The sequence below is a fragment of the Galeopterus variegatus genome, unplaced genomic scaffold (genome assembly GCF_000696425.1).
Source record: "Galeopterus variegatus unplaced genomic scaffold, G_variegatus-3.0.2 Scaffold475, whole genome shotgun sequence".
In the NCBI taxonomy this organism is placed as follows: domain Eukaryota; kingdom Metazoa; phylum Chordata; class Mammalia; order Dermoptera; family Cynocephalidae; genus Galeopterus; species Galeopterus variegatus.
Window position 1 is genome coordinate 511,427 of NW_007726586.1, and position 21,974 is coordinate 533,400.

Consider the following 21,974-nt stretch of genomic DNA (forward strand, 5'->3'; position numbering starts at 1 on the left):
TAGTTCAATGTGTTATTAAAAACATTAACACACCCATTCAAATATATTACCTCCTAAGAGATGGCTAAAATAAAACAGTGGAGTGTAATCCATTTTATGCAAAATAAGTGAATCCAGAGGCCCAGTACTCAAGAAAACTGTTTCAAACTTTCAGTTTTAAAACTGCTCTTCCACATTAACTATTGAGAAATATGGATAATATATATAGGTCATTAGCGAGGATTTTCAGCAACTAAATTTTTCTGCACATTACTACATTCTTTTCTTAATGCTTAACGCACACTCTGGTAGCAAAATCTACTCACTGTTGTAAAAGCAGACACACAGTTATGCCCCCATTAATTACAGTAAGAATGTGAAGACTGCTAATATTGTTAAGGGCAGAGTGCTAAAGTCCCAACCTTTTCTTGACTTTGTGATAAGACAGACAGTGATTACAAAATACTACTCTTTTGGGCCGACCCTGTGGCGCACTCGGGAGAGTGCTGCACAGCACTCCCGCCGCGGGTTCAGATCCTATATAAGGATGGCCGGTGCGCTCACTGGCTGAGCGCGGTGCGGCCGGTCACAAAAAAGACCAAAAAAGACCAAAAAAAAAAAAAAAACTACTCTTTTATACAGAGGTTCCTAGGCTTTCATACGGGAAAACTGTTATTCCTCTACTCTAATTGGGGGAAAAACTGTTAACTTCTTCAGGATACGAGAGAAGATTTGCAAGATCTTATGATAGACTCTGACTGGCACTTACATAAACCAGAATATCCCATACACGTATTTGTTTATTTGAAACAAGTCAAATGAAAATGAAATAAAGCACCCCCTTGGAGAGACCATCCTGACCATCCCAGCAAAAACCACATCTCACCCAACCATCTACTTGTCTAGATGTTTACTGTGTATCACCTCCATTAGAAAATAAGTTCCACAAAAGCAAGAACTCTATCTTATTCACTACTGTATCTCCAAAACTGTATATAAGAAGAGATGCCTGGCACAATAAACGCTTGATAAGTATTTGTTGCTTATCTTACATAATTTCTGATCATTATCTTAAACTACCTGACTTCTAGCAGAATAACCCTTAGTTACTAACTGATTGTAAATAGTTGCATTATTTTTAGGTATGCATTCTGTAAGTTGTATACATTTCATAGAACTGCTCTGGCTTCCTTATATGTTTACTCTTACCTATAAGTGACAAGTAAGGCTAGTGTTCTAACTTTGTAATAGTACTACAGTTTCTTTATGACCAAAACTTAAGGTATTAAATACATGAATGTATTTTTTAAAAAATACTAGAGGGCAGCAGTCAGTAACGCCTAGGAGCACGGACACTGAGGCCATATGGTCTGGGATTGAATTCTGGCTGTACCACTTAGTAGCTGGGAACCTTCCTTAACTCCTCTGTGCCCCAGTTTCCTCATTTGTAAAATGGAAATGACAATTGTAGTATCACCTCCCAGTTCTTTAGTCACTTTGGCTCTTCCCTTCAAACATGTGCAGTTTATCACCTACCCAGAAAATCTATGATCTGGACTCTATTGCTGGACCCTCCACCCAACTAACTGCTCGTGCTCTCTCTCCCCCTTTCACAGCAAAGCAAGACCAACATCTACCCATTCACCATTCATTTCTGAATTTTCTACAATCTGAAATCTCTCCTTAGCGGCTCTTCCCATTTCATTTAGAACCAAACTAAATTATCTTCCTCCCCCCCTCCCCCCCGCAAAAAAAGAATGCCTTTGCCTGACTTCTCATTTCTATTAACAATACTCTCCCATTCATCCAGGCTTGCCATCATGCTTCTTTAACTCTTCACCCTTCACCTGGCCTGACCAATCATTCTTCAAGTTTTGTCTAGCATTTCCTTAGAAAACCCTTCATCACATCCATCTTCTCTTTTCCTAAATTTTTTAAGTCTTCATAGACAGTAAGGTCCATGAGGAGAGAGATTCTGAAATTTTCACAGGTCTACTCCTAACACCTACTGAAGAGTTCTGTACTTAGTCGTCTCAATAAATAAATTAATGCACATCTGGACTTACTATAATCACCTCCAAAACGAATTCCCTGACTCCAGATTCCTAATCCTCCAACCCTTCCTAAAGTTATTAATCTTTCTTAAAATGTCTCATCCCTACAACTTGTCTGCTTAGACACTCATTAATGTATTCAACTCAAGTAACCACTATTATAAAGTAGTACAGGTGGTACCCAAGAGTGAGGAAAGAACTGGGACACAATACCAATAACAAATCCTCTCCAGTTCTTCAAAAATACTCCAAGTATGTACAGCAAATAGCCACGTAAATATTTATGACAAAAGGCACAACTTTAAACACCTTCTAAATAGAGATTAATTCTGATTAGTAAGTGGCTTTTAAGCAAGATAAGCAGCGGGGAATAAAGGGGTGTTGGGGGAATTCCAAGCTGAGAGAAGAAGATGAATAAGAGCCTAACAGCACAGAATTGGCGTGTTCAGGAAACACTACTAGAGGGATGGGGGAGGTTGTTACAGGTTAAATTGTATCCCCTCAAAATTCATGTGTGGGAGTCTTAACCACCTGTACCTTAGAATGTGACCGTATCTGGAAATATTTTTGCTGTAGATATAATTAGTTAAGATGAGGTCATCAGAGTAGGCACAAATCCAATATGACTTGTGTTCTTATAAAATAGAGAAATTAGGACACAGAGACAGACACACACAGGGGAGAACTCCATGTGAGGATAAAGGCAGAGATCAGGGTGATGCAGCACAAGCTAACAAATGCCCAAGATTGCCAGCAAACCACAAGCTCGGAGAGAGACCAACCAACAGACTGGGAAGGGTCAAGATACACAGAGCATTAGATAAATTAAACAGGGAAGTTATCTCCTTCATAGTAAGGAATGATTATCATTAGATTAAACACTGCACTGGTCTCACCTACAAGACCTTATAGAAAGACTCAAAAGATCAAACTATTTCCAAGTAACTCAACTATTCCAGAACAAATGTCAAGAAAACTTACTGGAATATAAAAAATAACTAACATCCAACAAAGTAAAAATTCACAAATATCTGGCACAGAATAAAAGATTATCAGGGATAAAAAGAAGCAGGAAAACACATGGGGGTGGGGGAGGAACTAATCAATCAATGGAAACCAATCCAGGATTGACACACCTGTTAGAATTACCAGCTGCAAACATTAATTCAGGCATTATAACTATACTTCATATATTCAAATATTTCAGGGGAGTCATGGAAAACATTTTTTAAAACAATTCACACTGAACTTCCAGAAATGAAAGTTACAATGTGAAAGATTTAAAAAACACACTGAATGGTATTAATAACAGAATAAACACTGCAGTAAAAAAGACTAGCAACTTTGAACACAGAGCAGTAGAAACTATTTCAGAATTCTACCTGACTACTCAACGACTGAAACTGGATGTCAAAACAGAAAAAATGAAAATGAAAAAAGAGACTATTTACAAAAAAGTTAACATTCATTCACTGAGTTCCGGGACAACTTCAGGCACCCTAATATACATGTAACTAAAGTTGCTGATAAGAGAGAAGACAGGATGAGAAAAAAGTTTTTAAAAATAGTGGTCAAAATTTTTCCAAATCTGATAAAAACTACAAACTGCAGAGATGCAGAAGGTTGAAACCCCAATCACCAGACACATAAAGAAAATTATACCAACACACATCATACATAATCAAACTGCTCAAAACCAATGATAAACAGAAAATCTAAAAACAGCCAGGAAAATACACACAATTATACTAAGAGATGTCAATATCCTTCTCTCAATACTTGATAGAATAGGTAGACAGAATATTAGGATATAGAAGATTTGAACAATTCTATCAATGAAATGGACTTAATTGACATTTAGAGAATACTCCACCAAAGAACAATAGCATAAACACTCTTTCCTAGGACATTTACCAAGACAGACCATATTATGGGTCATAAAATAAATCTCAATAAATTAAAGGGAATCAAGTTATACAAAGTGTGTTCTCTGACAATGAAAGTAAATTGGAAAACAATAACAGAAAGATATATATAAATTCCCCAAATACTTAGAAATGATGTGGTTCTAAATAACCACGGCTCAAAGAAGAAATCAAACAGCAAATTATAAAATATTTTTAACAGAATGACAGACAATGAAATATGTCAAAAATTTTGAAACAGCCAAAGTAATACTAAGGGAGAAAACTATAGCAGTAAAAAGCTCCATTAGAAAGGAAGAAAGTTCTCAAATCTGCTTTCGACCTTAATAAACCAGAAAAAGAACAAATAAAATCCAAAGTTAGCAGAATAAAGAAAATAAACATCAAGTAGAAATCAATGAAATAGAAAGACAGAGAAAAAACATCAATAAAACCCCTGTATCCCATGGACATAAGATGCAGAAATTCTAAACAAAATTGTAATAAGTTGAATCTAACAATCTACAGAAAGGACACTACATCATAACCAAGTGACCTTTATTTTAACATTGAGAAATCAATGTAACTCACCAAATTAACTAAAAAAAAAAAAAAAAAAAAAAAAACCAAAAAAAAATAATGACTTCAATTAAAAAAAAAAAAAATTAAAAAAAAAAAAAAAAAAAAAAAAAAAAGAAAAAAGAAAAACCACATGGTAATCTCAGTAGGCGCAGAAAACATATAAATTCAAAATCCATTCTTGATTTTTTTAAAAACTTTCATTAAACTAGGAAATAGAAGTCTTGTTCCCCAATCTAATAAAGGATACTGACAAAAAATTCTACAGCTTACATCATACTTCATAGTGAAAAACTGAATGTTTTCCCTCTAAAAGAAGGAACAAGGATGTCCTCTTTGACTACTTCTACTCAACACTGTTCTATATCTATATGCAAGGGTACTTCAAAAAGTTCATGGAAAAACTGAATTAAAAGATAACACCAGGGGCCGACCCTGTGGCTCACTCGGGAGAGTGTGGCACTGGGAGCACCCACCGCCGGTTCGGATCCTATATAGGGGTGGCCGGTGCGCTCACTGGCTGAGCGCGGTGCGGACGACGCCAAGCCAAGGGTTGCGATCCCCTTACCAGTCACGAAAAAGACAAAAAAACAAAAAAACAAAAAAAAAGATAATACCAGGAGGGGATGGGGGATATAGGGAGAGGTTAGTTAATGAACACAAAACCACAGCAAGATAGGAAAAATAAGTTCTAGTGGTCTACAGTAGTGCTAGGCATCTATAATTACCAATAATTTATTGTATGTGTTCTCAGTTGGCTGGAGGAAAGGAGCTCAAATGTTCTCATCACAAAGAAATATTTTTTTGTGATAATGGATATGCTAATTACCGATGATTGTCACACATTGTATACATGTACTGAAACATAACTCCATACCCTATAAATATGTATAATCAATGCATGTCAATTAAAAACTAAAGAGATAATAAGAATCCTTCCATGAGCTTTTTGAAGACTCCTGGTAAATTCTATATTCCATGGAGGTTTGACCCAGTGTAGTAAAGGAAGGAAAAGAAATACAAGGTAACCAAACTGTAAAGGACGAAGCAAAATTGTATCTCATCACAGGCAATTACTATGTAGAAAATTTGATGGAAGCTATCAAAAACCTATTACAGTTAATAAGTGATTTTAGCAAGGTTGCATACAAGGATCAACGTATGGAAATCATTTGTATTTGTATGTACTATAAGTATAATTAGAACTGAAATTTAAAAACCATTTATAATAGTTTCAAACATATGAAATACTTAGGCATAAATCTGACAAAATATGTGACAGATCTGTATTGGAAATTGTAATCGAAAAATTAGAAAAATTAGAGAAATTAAAGCAACAGCTTAACAAATGGAGAGATATATCATGTGCATGAATCCAAAGAATCAATATTGTTAAGCTATCAATTCTTTGCAGAATTACCTATAGATTCAACACAATCCCAACAAACATCCTAGCAGGCTTTTTGGAAGACACAACAAAATGATTTGCAAATTCACATGGAAATGCAAAGGACCTAGAGTAGTCATACCAACCTTGAAAAAAAGAAGAAGTTGTAGAATTAACACTACTTGATTCAATACTTATTATAAACCTACAGTAATGGTATTGGCATCAAGACAGACAAAGATTATCGGAACAAAACAGAAAGTCCACAAGAAGACCCACACATATGAAAATTGATTTTTGACAGGTAAAAAGGCAACTCAGTGGAGAAAAGACAGTCCTTTCAACAAATGGCTCTACAATAACTAGATCCATCTGCAAAAAAACAGTAATCTCTAATGGATACTTTGCAGCACCATTTACAAATATTAAGCTCAAATGGATCACAGACTTAAATGTAAAGCCTATAACTATAAAATCTAGGGGGGGGAACCATAGGAGGAAACCTTTTTGATCTTGGGACAATTAGGCAAATATTTTCTAAAAGCATGATTCATAATAGAACATCAATAAATTAGGCTTCATAAAAAATATAAACATCTGGGCCGGCCCGGTGGCACACTGGAGAGTGTGCCGCTTGGGAGTGCTGCTGTGCTCCCACCAAGGGTTCAGATCCCATCTGGAGACCGGTTCCCGCTCACTGGCTGAGCGCAGTGCGGGCGCAACACCGAGAGTTGCGATCCCATTGCCGGTCCCCGGTACGGGTGCGACACTGAGAGTTGCGATCCCGTTTCCGGTCAGTAAAAAAAGACAAAAAGGAAAAAAAATATATAAACATCTGATCTTCAGGACACTTTTAAGAGAATGAAAAGTCAAGCCATGGACTAAGAAAATCTTTGCAAATCAAATATCTGATAAAGAATTTGTATATAAATACATATAAGAATGTCTCAAAGCTCAGTAAGAAGCAAAGAAATTAGACTAAAAATATGAACACACACTTCACCAAATATGACATACAGAGGTCAAATAAGCACATGCAAAGATGTTCAACATCATTAACCACTGGAAAGCACAATGAGATATCACTCCATAACTATTAGAATGGCTAAAATTAAAGACTGACCACCAAAGAGGGCAAGATGTGGAGGAACTGAAACTCCTCTACACTGCTGGTGGGAATGTAAAATAATACAACCCCTTTGGAAAAGTTTAGCAGTTTCTTAAAAAGTTAAGCATACACCCACCATATGACTGAGTCATTCTCCTGTTAGGTGTTTACCCAAGAGAAATAAAAACAGAGTAATAAAATAAATAAATAAAAAGAGTACTATATTAATATTCATAGCAATTTTATTTTTAACAGCCAAAAACTGGAAACCCAAATATCTTTCAACTGGTAAATGGATACTGTAGTATACCCACACAATGAAATACTACTCAGCAATGAAAGGATTATTGATACATAATACAATACAAATGACTCTCAAAAGAATTATGCTGAGTGAAAACAACCAAACAAAAAGGAAGAAAATATTGTATAATTCTGTTTACATAAAGTTCTAGGCAAGGTGAAGTAATGAATTGTGACAGAAAGTAGATTGGTAGTTACCTAGGCATGGGGGGAGGAAGTGTATTCAGGATTACAAAAAGGACAAGAAAACTTTTTGGGGGGTGGATATGTTCATTATCTTAATTACGGTAAATTGTACACTTTATGTGGAGTTTATTGTATGTCAATTATAACACAATAAAACTACTTTTTAAAGTTTTAACCCATTCAAAATATGACCTTTTATAGGTACACACCCTCCCCGCCCCAAATTTCCTTCTCCTACACCATATCCCATCTCAGGTGATGGCAACTCAAACCTTCCAGGTGCTTAAACTGCACACCTTGGAATTATTCAATGTCATATTTTGATATCTTAAAAATTCTTAGAAATGTCTATTTTGAAACTGCAAACATTCACAGAAGGTATGCATTTTTAAAAACACATTGTGAAACACTGCTGTAAAGAATTCAAAAATCCCCCACTTTTTACAAGAAAAACTTCAAAGTCTACATTATCTAGCCTTTAAGGCCCTCAACAAGTTTCTTTTACCATCTACCCTAGTAAAGTAAATCTTCTAAACAAGCCTCCACTTTCAATTACTATAGCATCTTCCATGCCCTGCAGCCTTGCAGGATCGCCTATTAAAATCCTATCCATTTCCCCATAACCATGTGAAATACTACTTACACCAAGAATTTTTTCCTAGTCCCAATCTAAAAATCACTCCCTCTGGCCGGCCCGGTGGCGCACTGCTACAGTGCGCCGCTTGGGAGTGCGGCGGCGCTCCCGCCGAGGGTTCAGATCCCACATACAGACCGGCCGCTCACTGGCTGAGCGAGGTGCGGGCGCGACACCGAGGGTTGCGATTCCGTTGCCAGTCCCAGTCCGGTACGGGCGCGACACTGAGGGTTGCGATCCGTTGCCGGTCACGAAAAAAGACAAAAAGGGGGGGGGGGAAATAAAAAAATAAAAAATAAAATAAAAATCACTCCCTCTTCTGAATTTCCACCTCTCTGAATAGCTATATAAAGACATATCTCATCCACCTTCACTAAATTATAAATTCAGGCTAGGCCTCTTTGGCTCTGGTTGAATTTATTTTAAATTTCTGTAAATTTATTTTAGAATACATCTTCGGTATACACTCCTTGGAAAATATAATTAATAATCGAATGTTACGGTTTTAATTTTTAAGTCTGTAAGACTGTCCAATTAGCTTGTCTGTCTAATTTAACTAGGCTCGTATGTAAAGGATAGTACAATTAAAGGTGTAAACTTTTAGAAAATTTAATACAAACACCTAAATTCACATGGATTATTTCTGGTGCCCGTGGTTCAATGTGTTTGGACCAAAAGGAGAGATAAAAGAGGATAAAAGAGTCCTGTGCTTTAAGCAACAGAAACAAAAGTAAACAGCACTGCTTACCATAAAACCAATGCTAGCTGGAACAGTAAGATACCAGTTCTTATTTTAAGGGAATGACACCAGCCTACTAAGAAGCTTGGACACTGAAACATCTAAGACTCTGGAGGCCTTGATCACTGTGACCACCTATGTTTGATAACTAAATAATAGCAGAAATGTTGCTTTAGTTCATCTATTCCTCACCCTAAAATGTTCTTCCTTCCTTTTACTCTCCAGCTATTTGCATCTTAAGTCATATTAATACAAGTTCTACATGCTTCTTCTTTAAGGCCTTTCCCAGACTACACGATCTGTTTCCCATGTCCCTATGGTCAAACGGCCTGGTAAATTTTTTTTTCCCTATATCCTTCCAGATAAATCCTTCTGGCATTTTTCTACATGGTCATCTTGCATTTTTATCTGACACTGCATGTGTTTATTTTTTTACCTCTTATTTTCCTTGAACAAAGAACTGAGTTTTCTGTTTCCTACAGAACCTCCCACTTAACAGTACCCAATAAAGACAATGTAAAACAAAGATAACAGTACAAGCAATTGAAAATATCTGACTTAAATTAGAAAGGTAATAATAGCAGGAGGTAGTGAATAACAAAATGATCTTCGAATTGAATAGAACATGAACAGGGGATTCAAGTTCATGCTCCTATTTGCTAGATTACATGGGCAGTACAAAATAAATTCTGCCCAGAAGCTTGTACCAATTTATTAAAAACAAACATGTGTCTTTATGAAAGGTCAAAATAATGAGAAAAATCAAATATGCTACTTATTGTAACGGTACTATTTCTAATCTGGAAAAAAATTACCAATTTTACTGAACAGAATTTTAGGAAACCTGTGCATAGTGCTGTTACCTGAGAGTTAGATTTTAAAAGACAAATAAAGCTAAGGTATTTCTCTTTTGTGTTATAAAGTATTTAATTAGATAAATATTTTATTCATCTTAATTTCTATAACTTAATATACATATTTTGGTTACAGGTATTTAACAGAGCAATTAAATCCTTATTTCCACTTCTGTTCTAAAATCCGCCTGCCCGCAGTGAGTGGGAACTGCTGCAGATCATTAAACACTCATTTATCAATGTCTCTCACCAGGCAACACAATGCAGCAGAACAGCACACAGAAACCATTCTGAACCCCAGCAACAGCAGCTAATTAGCATAGCCTACCACTAAACCGACACCATTTGATTGGAACTGTTAGTCAGAATGCTAGCCAATCAAACTAGGTTATGCAAATAGCCCATTTTAGTTGCCAGGGCAGAGCTACTTCCAATCGTCCAATAGGAAAACAAGCAATAAACAAGAAATGAAATTGAGCTTTGTCACATTTTCAAGTTGCTGTTAACACTTTCAGGTTTAGAACAAAATTAACAGCAACTATAAAAGACTAGAATCATACTCTACTTTTCACGCCAAAGGCAATCCAATGGTAATACACACAGAATACAGTTAAAGAAGTGCATTTGTTGTGATTTTAACTTTTTACCATACAAAGGAATCAAAAACTGAACTTTAAAGCTGGATCTATAAGTTTTTCTAACAGATGATATCATCAACATTTCAACTGTTTCCCCGCCTACTCAAAAGCATTATGTAAATATCTTCCTGTACATTCAAATAGATTCCCAAACTTTAGAGAACTCCTACAAAGCATTTTTATTCTATAATGGAAAGAGTATAAATAAGAGGTGGGCATAACAGAAAGCATGGCTCGCTGAAGTCTCAAATAAGGTTTCTCAGGTTGAAGAAAAGTAACATTTTGTTTTTTATTATGACACACTTTAATATGTCAAAAATAATTTTAAAATAATAAAATTCAAATTAACTACTAATCTATAGGGCTTACAATATGCAGATTGGGACAAAGTAAATAACAGCCAACTGGGAACCAAGTTCAACTAAGATGTAACCATAACATAAATATATTATATTCATATGTAAATTTTCTAATAATGAATAAAACATAAAAAAAACTTCCGCTCTCCCAGGACATACTAACAGGTATGAAGATAGTTTTAAAGAACATCAATGTTCCGACAATTCTGAGTTGTTAAGAGAATTTCTTTAGTCTCACAAATGCAGAGAAATGCTTTGAAATATGTCAGGGAAACACAGTTCCCATTTGTGCCTTATAAAAGATACGATTTAATTTTAAAATAGACCAACTGTAGCAATGATCTCTAAATAGACTACTCTAGCAATGATCTCTAAATAGACTACAGACTCACTTCATACCATGGAAAAGTTAGTAATTTTTAAATATATTTTTCCATATAATGTCTGTAAATGTCTCCAGAAAGACTGCTAGCATTTGTAAAATATGTTGCACTAAGAGCAGACTGCAAGCATCAGATTCTAACAGAAGAGCATATTCGTCCTATCCTGACCACTGCAATTTATGTTCACCTCTTGAGAAAAGTGAAGCCACTTTTTACACTCTCCAAGCACCCACCATCCATACCTGTCCCTTAATTTCTTCCCATGCTCTCTCTACTCTGGGATTCTGGCTAAAAAACACTGAAAATCCAATGAAACCAAGGAGAAAGTCAGCTTCTTAAAGGGAGAGAGGAATCAAAAACTGAACTTTAAAGCTGGAAAGAAACAAAGATCATTTAAATATTAATATAAACAATCTACATTTTCAGAAACATTGTACATAAGACAAAAATCCTATCGATAAAAATCAAAGCTCTCCCCAACTAGTATCTATGAATAATCTAACAGTATCTATGACTAACCAATATACCAGTCACATATCAATAATTCTCTCGGTTTCTTGTGCATTTGAAAATATATTTAAATGTAAGCTTTCAAATAAGATTAGCTCAGAATCTACATGCTATCATCTACAACATCTCCTAATCAAGGCTTAAGATAGGTATGAAAACCACTCTCTAACCCAAATTATTTAATCCATTCCCTGAAAGACTCGATCTCAGTACCTCAAAATTTTGACATGATCTGGTATGTTTCTGAATTACTTGGAACCCTAATGAGCCTCCTTTAACTCCAAAGGATAAAAGCAAGAGGAGAAATAAAAAGAATTTAAAGGCAATATCATTCATACCTTTACCCACAAATCTTTAATAGTTTGGTTAGTTCTCCCAGGTTCATATTCCCTCTTACTCCCTCCACATTGATACAGCAATCCTAATCCAGCCTGTCTTCCAATCTACAGGAGTAAACAGGAAATGTCCCATGTCAACAAGGACTGTCTCCTGGTCCACCTCTTAAACATTCTTCATATAACAAAATTTTCCCATCCTTGAAGGGGAAAAAATTAAAACCCTGGTATTCCTACTTTCCTTTGGGACTAGATACACAAGGAAACATCATCTACCTGGTGACAGATGCTGTGGGATAAAACATCCTGAATTTAAATGTTGTTTAGCTTAGCATCAATTGTTTTTGAAGCTACTTAAATTGTGGAGTTTAGGAAAGTATCAATAAGTACTACTTTTAGGATCAGAAATTAAACATTTTAAATGTTTAAAAATAGTTAACTCACTAAATTAGAATCTTCATTACATAAAATATATATTTTAGAATTCTTAGTAATAAAATAATTTTTCTAAGTATATGATTAATTATTAACATTTTTAAAATGGAGTATTCCAATTAGTTTTCTCCTCTACATTGTAAGAAAAAAATATATTTAGAATAACTAACTGGTAATCTCTCATCTTCATTTAATGATGCTCAAGATATAGAAACATCTCTATCTTCTAAATGTACAACCCAGTAATATATTATGCCCAGTAGTATATTAGCCAAGGTTATCTGAAATGACAAATCATACCATACCAACAATTTTGTATTTTAGGGAGAAATACAATGTAGCTTTACAGTTTTGAAGAGTGGCAAGTAGATAAAAATGCATTTTCCTTTTTCAATTTGAAGCCATCTAAATTGGAAAAATATTCAAAAAATTGGGGGCAACTACTTTGGTCAACCTTGCCACCATATTGTTTTGCTGGACATCTTTTACAAAAATTAAGCCCAGAAGATATTTGTAGTGTCCAACTTAAGAGAAATCCTGATACTTTTCCCCCTATATATTAAATATACTTTTGCTCCCTCATCCAAGTATCAGGGAAATATAAAAGTTAATAGGTTATGCTAAAACAAAAAGATTCTTGAAAATTAACTTTGGGGATAAAAAAATCCTTTTTGTTTTGTACCAAGGCAATAAAACATAACAGTGTCATTTTTCTTAAGCATCTTCATCTATAGAAACTGTATTAAGTATTTTCTTGTCAATTTCCATCACATATGGAAACAAGAGTACAGATTTAACAAATTCAGGGGGTTCATCAGTCTAACTTAAAAAGGAACAACATGAAAAAATCACTTTCAAGAGCCTTGGGTAAGAAACAGCTGAAAAGGATAGGCAGTCATCCTCAAAGCAGCTGAAACCCAGGTCAAGAAGAGGCTTTGTGTCTGTCCATAGGAGGAAATGGGAAAGACACGTGGAAAGGCCAAAGACAGAGAAAACAGTGCTTCCAAACACAGAGGCCAAACCAAAAGTCACAAAGGTAGGGACTAAAGTATAGGTGTTGACTTTCAACAGAGCAGCTTTTTCCTATGAGCAACTTAAGTAGCACACTACGGCTAGGTAGCAGCAAGAAATTTTTATTGAGGCCAGGAAGGCCACCTAGTTCTTAATACATATGAGTACTATCAGAATTCATTGGTAAATAGAGAACCAAGCATAGCCACAATTGTAGTAGTGCTTGAAAAGAAATCCTTTAAGACTAAGAGCAAGAGAAGGAGCCAACAGCATAACAGGAAGCTCAGTTCCTTAAGTTGGGGAAGGAGAGTGCTTCTAACAAGAAAATTTAGAGTGCTAGAGAAGTCAAACACACTTGTTTATATCCTCCATAATATCCACCAAAAGAGCAGTCAAGAATCACAAAAATAAAATTAATTAAAGCATGGGATGCAGACATACTAGTGAACCAAAGATTCTGACAGTTTTTTGCAAGACAGAAGACAAATGGGATCATACCAAATAATTTAAGGAATGTCAAAAAGACCTATAGCTGAAAGCTGGCACCAGGAACCACTGCAGAAGTGGCAGGTGGCATTCTGGGTGGGAAAGGAAAACTGGAGTAGAAGGAAGGGCAGAGGTTGACTTAATTTACTAGACAACTATCTGCCATATGATGAGATTCCCCAAGGGCTCTAAAGAAGTATCTACCACACGGTCAATATACTGAGTACCAGCCACTCAAACACAGATGAACACTTACACCCAGGCTGAGACCACAGAAATGCCTGTAAGCATACTAAGCCACCTGTCTAAGAAGGGCTAGACAAACAACAGCACAGGTCCATACTGCTTGATGGGGCCTCCTCAACCTGGCAATAAAAAGAAGGGCCCCAACTTGCACTCACTGAACTAAAACCTGTCAGGCCATATGCATTACCCACAAACAGCAAATCTGTATTGGTTCCTCTCACTTGGTAGAGAAGATGATGACAGAGAAAGTTTTAGCTCTTGAATTGGGCAATAGGGGTTCACAAGTATTTATTATTAAAATAATATAAAAGAAGGCCATGTATGGACCAAAGGTGACAAGAGTCATAAACAATTACTCTGCAATACCCATGTTAACATTTCTCCTACAAATGGAACAAACATAGTGACACAGAATTACATCTCCCTGTCTATGGGTCCTAATACACTATGCGTTTTTCCAGTACACTTTTCTGTTTTCAATTTTCAGAAGACTTTAAGACAAAAACATAGAATTCAATTATTGTTAAAGCAAGGTATGTGAGTGCATATATCTATATACAACGCAAAAGTAACTGTCTGGTGGGTAAAGGCTGTGAGGTAGAAAAAAATATAAAGGCTACTAAAGCTCTCATTTCATATCTCTGGAAATCAAAAGAAACTGTTAAACTGATAGGTCAAGAAAGAGAGGCTTAAGTCAATTTTATAAAGTTTTAGTAATAATCAACAGAAAAACTTGAAAAGAGAAGTAAGAGAAATTGACAGGAAAAAAGGTAGTGACTGCAGAGAGCTCCTTGATTTCATCTTTCTGAGAGAACAGTCAATAGTTTTTTAAATGCTAAAACAGAGCTATAAACATATTGCTTTATTTAAGGTAATGAAAGTAACCAATAGAAGAATTTAAAAACTGCAAAGATTAAAAGGAGTTACCACCTCAGAAGTGGGAATGAGAAAAAGGAAAATTTATGTTTCATTTTTTACTTCTAGAATGGATTAAATGTTATTAACATATGTATGTAAATTGAATAATTAATGTTTAATATAGAAGAAAAGTATAAATCTGAATTTAACACATCAGCTGAGCATAGCTTTAAGAATAATATTGCTAGTAGGAAGGGAAAAGGTTAGTTGTAACTAGTAAGTTACAAGAATAACAAGCGCTTCACAACTTTGTTGTTGTTTTTAGTTTTTGTAACTTTAGACAGCAGATTTGGGTTTGTATTAGCAACATAAATATTTACATTTTGCAGTTTCTACTTTTTGGACATTTGATTCCATGTGGTATATTTTGAGGATGGTTTGTAAAAATGGAAGTGAACTTATTTGTGTTTCTTTCTGGTATAGATCCAATAAAATGGATCTCTACGCTTTCTTTTTAAAGACCAGAATAAGGAATACACAGGACTGAACCAAATGAAAAGAGGCACCATTAAGTAGCGTGGTATCAACCACCAAAGTTAAAGAAAGAGTAGTTAGAGAAAAGTAAAACCTTAAATTACACCTTTTGAGAAACTGATCTACACTATCCAAACCTTAAAGCAATTATAACTTTTTACATCAGATTTGTTAGTTTTGTTTTTCCTTTTAGAGACCTTACTTCTTAAGCTAAACCAAAATTTATTCAAAACTATTTAAGCAACGCCAAATCTATCCATTTTTTAAAACTATAAAAAACAAACTCCATCAAGTTAACTTCTGGCTTTGTCAATCATGATATTACCTTAGAGATTTCATCAAGAGTAAATGAGTTAATACATAGAAAACGTTGAGAATAGTTCTTGGCATACAGCAAAGGTCCAATGAAAACCTCATAAGTTTAAAAAAAAAAAAAAAAAAATTAAGGGCCGAGCCCATGGTGCACTCGGGAGTGTGTGGCGCTGGGAGTGCGATAGCGCTCCCACCGCGGGTTCGGATCCTATATAGGGATGACTGGTGCGCTCACAGCGCTCACTGGCTGAGCGCAGTGCGGCCGGTCTCAAAAAGGACAAAAAAAATAAATTAAATAAATAAAAAAAATTAAAACCTAAGAGAAATAAAGAATATTAAAAGGAAACTCACAAAAGAACATGTGAGTTACAAACTTAAGAAAACATACTCAATCTCGCTAATATTCAAATCAGTGCAAATTAAAATACTGAGCTATATTTTGCCTATTAAACTGGCAATCATTTTTAAATATCTATGATTCTAGGGGCCGGCCCGGTGGCGCACTGCTACAGTGCGCCGCTTGGCAAGAGCGGCGGCGCTCCCGCCGAGGGTTCATATCCCACATACAGACCGGTTCCCACTCACTGGCTGAGCGAGGGGCGGGCGCGGCGCCGAGGGTTGCGATCCCGTTGCCGGTCCCGGTCCGGTACGGGCGCGACACTGAGGGTTGCAGTCCGTTGCCGGACATGAAAAAAGACAAAAATAAATAAATAAATAAATAAATATCTATGATTCTAGGGTATAGAAAAATTCTGATGTGTAGCTGGTAGAAGCATACACTGTACTTTAAAAAGATATTTGAAAATATGTATCCAAAGTGTTAAAAATGTAAATATCCTTTGGTTCAACAATTTCAACTTCTAGAAATTGGACCTAAGACAATAAATCAGACAAAGCCTATCACAATAATGTTCATTTAAACATTATTTATAAACTAATTAGCAAAAATGGGAAACAGGTTAAAAGTTTACTGATTCACAGAATACTAACTAGATATTAAAAATAATGCTATAAAAGAATATTAATGATAGGGAAATGTTTAAGTTTAAATAGCAGACTATAAAAAGTAGTAATATATGATTCCAATTTTGTTTCTTAAATATTGTTTGAAGGAGCCGCATGCACATAAAGTAATAGGCAATATACAAGCCAAAAAATTAAAATAAAATTATCTGAATGTCAGGATTACTGGTCATTTTCTTCCTTGTAGAAGTTCTCTCTGAACTTGAATTATTAATTAAACATATATAAAAACTGGATTGTGATAGCTGCACAACTGTGTAAATTCACTAAAAATTTAAACTCACTTGTAAAATGGTTAAATTTTATAAAATGTAAATTATGTTTCAGGGAAGTTTTTTACACACACACACACACACACACACACACACACACCCCTTATTAAAAAGGTAAGGGGTAAGAAAAACTCCTTGCCCTCAAAGAGAGAAAAAAAACTACAAACATTTTATTTATTGAAGACAGTAAACTTAAGTATTTCAGTATCTTTTGATAATAAATTTGCATAACTCCAACAAATTCATGAAAAAATGGATGCTATAGAATAATTTCAAGTGCATCAGTATCAAAAACAAACCATTAACTTGTCAGCTAACTCGGTTTCCAGAAATTCGTCACCCCACCACATTTTTCCCCTATCAATCCTACTCCCACGAATCCTTTCTGAATAAATACAGAATCCAAATCACAGGCCACAAACTAGCAGCAGATGAGTAAAAAATCAGCATAACTCCTATGCCTAATAAAACAGTCCCTCAACACAAATTTTAAATTATGTAAATGAGATATGCATTTGAACCTGAATATAAGTGTCTAATAATACAGGCAGAACAAATAAAATGTGGGGCATGCAATTTAAGATGACATACCAATTTCTCAAATAAATGGGAACTCTAAGAAAATTCAAGCTCCAAACCTGCATAAACAGTATGGCAACAATTATTTTTACTATAATAAAATAATAACAAAAATACAGCACATTTATTGGGCATGCTAAGCACTGTGCATTACATGTATCATGAGGTATTATTACTACTATTCTGATTATTCCTCATATGAAGAAATTGAAATTTGGAGCTTCATATTTATGTTACCTTTACATTTAATGCCTTTATATCATACCCCAAATTCCTTCTATTTTCCTTTTTTCTTTCATTATGTGTCTAAGGGCAGAGAAGCATGACTTACTGATTACCCTAGTTAGGAACAACACTGAAATTTAGTTACTAACCTTTTACCCTCTCTCTCTCCCTTCCCTCTCCCCTAAGCATCTGATTTGAAGTACTGTAATATCCTTTTATTCCCAATCAATAACAAAACAATCAGCAACCTTATTCTACTTAAATTTTTTTTGTTATTTTTTTTGTTTTTTTTGTCTTTTGTCTTTTTTCCGTGTCCGGCAACGGATCGCAACCCTCAGTGTTGCCCCCGTACCGGACCAGGGACCGGCAACGGGATTGCAAACCTCGGCGTTGCTCCCGCGCCTCGCTCAGCCAGTGAGCGGGAGCCGGTCCGTATGTGGGATCCGAACCCTCGGGCGGGAGCGCCACCGCGCTTCCCAAGCGGCGCACTATCCAGTGCGCCACCGGGCCGGCCCAATTTTTTTTGTTATTTATACTGTATCTTCTCCGCAGAGTACAGCCATTACATACTACATTCATTCATAACCATCATTTAAATTACACATTTAGTTTAAGTATCTAATGCTCCCCTTACATTAGTGACCCTGCAGTCTTTTTCATTGCCTAAATTTGTTCTCTAGTGGATTCCTGAAGAACTGCTCATAGAAACAGTAGTCCCCAAATTCTTACCCTTGTGCTGTCTTTATACTTTAAAGTCAATTTAGCTGGATATAAAACTGTTGGCTCTCATTTGTTTTCCTTGAGCATATTGGATGTTACTCTATTGCTTCTAGCATAAAGCATTGCTAACAAAATCTCTTAATAATGACTGGGTCTTTTTGCCTAGATATCCAAAGAATTTTCTTCTTTAAAGTCCAGTAAGTTTTAATAGAATGTGTTACATGTTGGTCATTTCTGGATCAATTTATCCAGGTACACAACATGCCCCTTCCAAATGTACTGGCAAATCTTAATATTTAAGAACGAGAGATATCTAACTTAACAAGTACAGGAACACCTATATACTAGAGATACATCAAAGTTTAACTTTAGCTTGGTGTTCAGTAAAAATCATATTTCTCTTTTTTTCCCAACTTTATTGAGGTATAATTGGGAAATAAAAATTTTATATACTTAACGTGTACAACATGATGTTTTGATATACATATACAATGTAAAATGATTACCACAACCAAGCTAATTAACATATGCACCACCTCACACGGTTACCATAAAAATCTGTTATTAAGCTTTGACTTTTGAAAGGCCAATCAGCCAATGCCTATTTCAACATCTTTTCCAGCATTCCTGAACCTGAGCCTCAACAATGAAATGGTATGAGAGAGTAAGTTACCATCACATCTAACCAACGGAATAAAGTCAATAGTATGAACAACACCAAGGAGTGGTGGAAGCAGAATATTTGCTTTCAAATATGCATAAGCATTCTAGAAATAACTTTCAGTAAAAAACTCCTTATGAGCTCTTATATGTTAAAATTCTATCAGGTGAGGCATAATAAATGTGTACAGAGTAATACAAGAGCAAAGTGCTGTATTAATTAATAATTATGAAAACTGTTAATTTTATGTTCAAATAATTATTAACTTCCAAATTGTTAAGAAGGGAAATACAGCAACAGGTAGTTCATGTATTAGAGAGAGCTAGATTTTCTTTCTTGGTTTATTTTTCCTTTTTAAGCTAATAAATGTTGATAATTTTTTTGTTTGTTTTTGGCCGGTAAGGGGATCGCAACCCTTGGCACGGTGTGGTCTGCACCACACTCACCCAGTGAGCGCACTGGCCATCCCTATATAGGATCCCAACCCACAGCCTCAGCGCTACCAGTGCCGTACTCTCCCGAGTGAGCCACAGGGCTGGCCCAAATGCTGATAATTTTTAAAGACTATGAGGCTGAAATAAAGACTGAATTATATCATAAATCTAATTTGTTGAATTTTGTGTTCTACCATTCTTAAAATTAACTAGATAACTTTTATAAACTATATTTACTCTTTAGTTAGTTAGTTCTACTGAGGCCATCAGCCTTTCAAAAAGAGCTACTTGGGAACCCTTTGTATCTTGTGAGGATAAAAAGCAACTCTACCACCTCAAAATTTCAAGAGAGAAAATCTCCAAAATTAGTAACATTCACAGATAAATCTATGAGATTCCAAAAAAATACTTTGTTCCTTTATTGACCTCAGTTTAAAGTGCATATCTACTCGGTATAGCCAACATGTACTATAGAGCCCAAGGAGCAATCAGGAGCTGACAGTACTGAGAAATTGTTACTGCACCAAAAGGTCAAACTTATAAAAATATCTGGCAACAAAAAAAGTTCATAAAATTCTAAAACTGCTTCTGTAAATATTCCCATTTATTTTTCTATGACAGTGATATTCAACCTCAGAATCACATTGAGGTTATCAAACACACAACCAGAATATGTACCTGCCTTACTTCTAATATGGTACAGGCAAATATACATGTGCACGTCTGTGGGCATGCAATGAGAGAGAGATGCATCACAGAGACAATTACCCAACCACTTCTGACATAAAAAAAATAACCATCAGAGTCTTACTTACAAATGGTGAGTCCCTTACAAATGTAAAGTGTTATTTGACGTATAATTTAATTTACAAACATATTCAAGCACATTTCTTCATACAAAATGGTAAATCTGAAACATTTTTAAAAATCCCACTCCAAAGTCAAAAATGCTAATTTTCTTCCTTTCAGAAAATCCAAAAATCACCAAAAATAAAAACCAGTCACAAAAACTTTAACAGGTACACCAATAATGTACTTGGATAACTACTCAAGATTTATGTAATTACCTCTTTTCCAGTTAAAAACCACATTTTCAAACATTAGTTTATGAATATAATCAAGTAAGACTACTCTGACACAGTCTACAAATACAAATCACTTGGTTCAACAAAAGCCTCAAAATCTGCCTGGTTTAAAAGTTACTAATACTTTATCCATTATTAATACTACATTTTCAAGAGTTTGAACACAGCCACATATAGAATCACCTCCATTTTTCCATATATGAGTGCAATCACCTCGATTAATTATAAAGCAATGAAAAATATTTTCAAAAATGCCATCACACTGCTTCTTCTGTGTGAAGAATACAAATACAAATGGCAAAAGGATGAAAGGGAAGAAGGAAGGAAAGGGGGGAAAGGAGGGAAACAGATGTAGGAGGGGGAAAACATAGAAAGAAAAACAAGACCCCAGATTTTTTAAGAAATTGTATATATGGGTGTAATATCCTTAATTTAATTGTCAGAATCCTATTAAAGATATCCTAACATCTAGTCCCATAAAAGATTTGCTATATTCTAATCAGGATCTGGGGGAGACACACATTCAACCATAAAGGTGAATAAATTATTTATTTTATTAACAGAAATATTTCAATTCCCACAAAGTATGAGCCTACTTTCAAAAAGCTAGAGCACAAGCAATTACTATGCTACATTTGAATTAACACCACTATAAATCACTGATTTATCAAACTGAGTCCCAAAGTCAAGTTTAATAAATATCCCAACTATCTTTGCATTTACTAATCTAAATAATTCCCCCCCACTAACTGCTGTTTATCAGAAAGCTCCCCATTCAAAATATACCATCAGTTCCCACATTCTCTTAGCCATAGGTTTACTGTATTTCAAAACTTGAGTCACCTGTATGCATCGTCTTCTTTCAAGTCTCATATCATCCTGATGGGGTGGGGGAAGGGAGGGAAGAGTCCAGCGGCAAAACTATAACACTGTGTGAAGAAAAACAGATTATGATAAGAGATAATGATGCAAGACAATTACCCCTAATGAGGAATATCTAATGTAACTACAATCCCAAAAACATACAGATAAAATTACTTCAAATTTGCAAAATTAGTTTACTGACATTTAAGCTTACTTGAAAATAATTTTCCTTAGTCTTCATTAATCAAAATCAACTATAAAATGTAAAGTATTTCAT

General features: G+C 35.1%; 1 protein-coding gene across 1 annotated transcript in view; it reads right to left on the reverse strand.

Annotated features, from left to right (window-relative positions):
• Positions 1–21,763, reverse strand: part of DYRK1A (dual-specificity tyrosine-(Y)-phosphorylation regulated kinase 1A) — a 91,371-nt gene extending 69,608 nt beyond the window's left edge. Inside the window, exon 1 of the mRNA XM_008569198.1 lies at positions 21,677–21,763. Coding sequence (XP_008567420.1) covers positions 21,677–21,686 — 10 coding nt within the window. The 5' untranslated portion in view covers positions 21,687–21,763. The remainder of the gene's footprint in view (positions 1–21,676) is intronic.
• Positions 21,764–21,974: the final 211 nt, after the last annotated feature.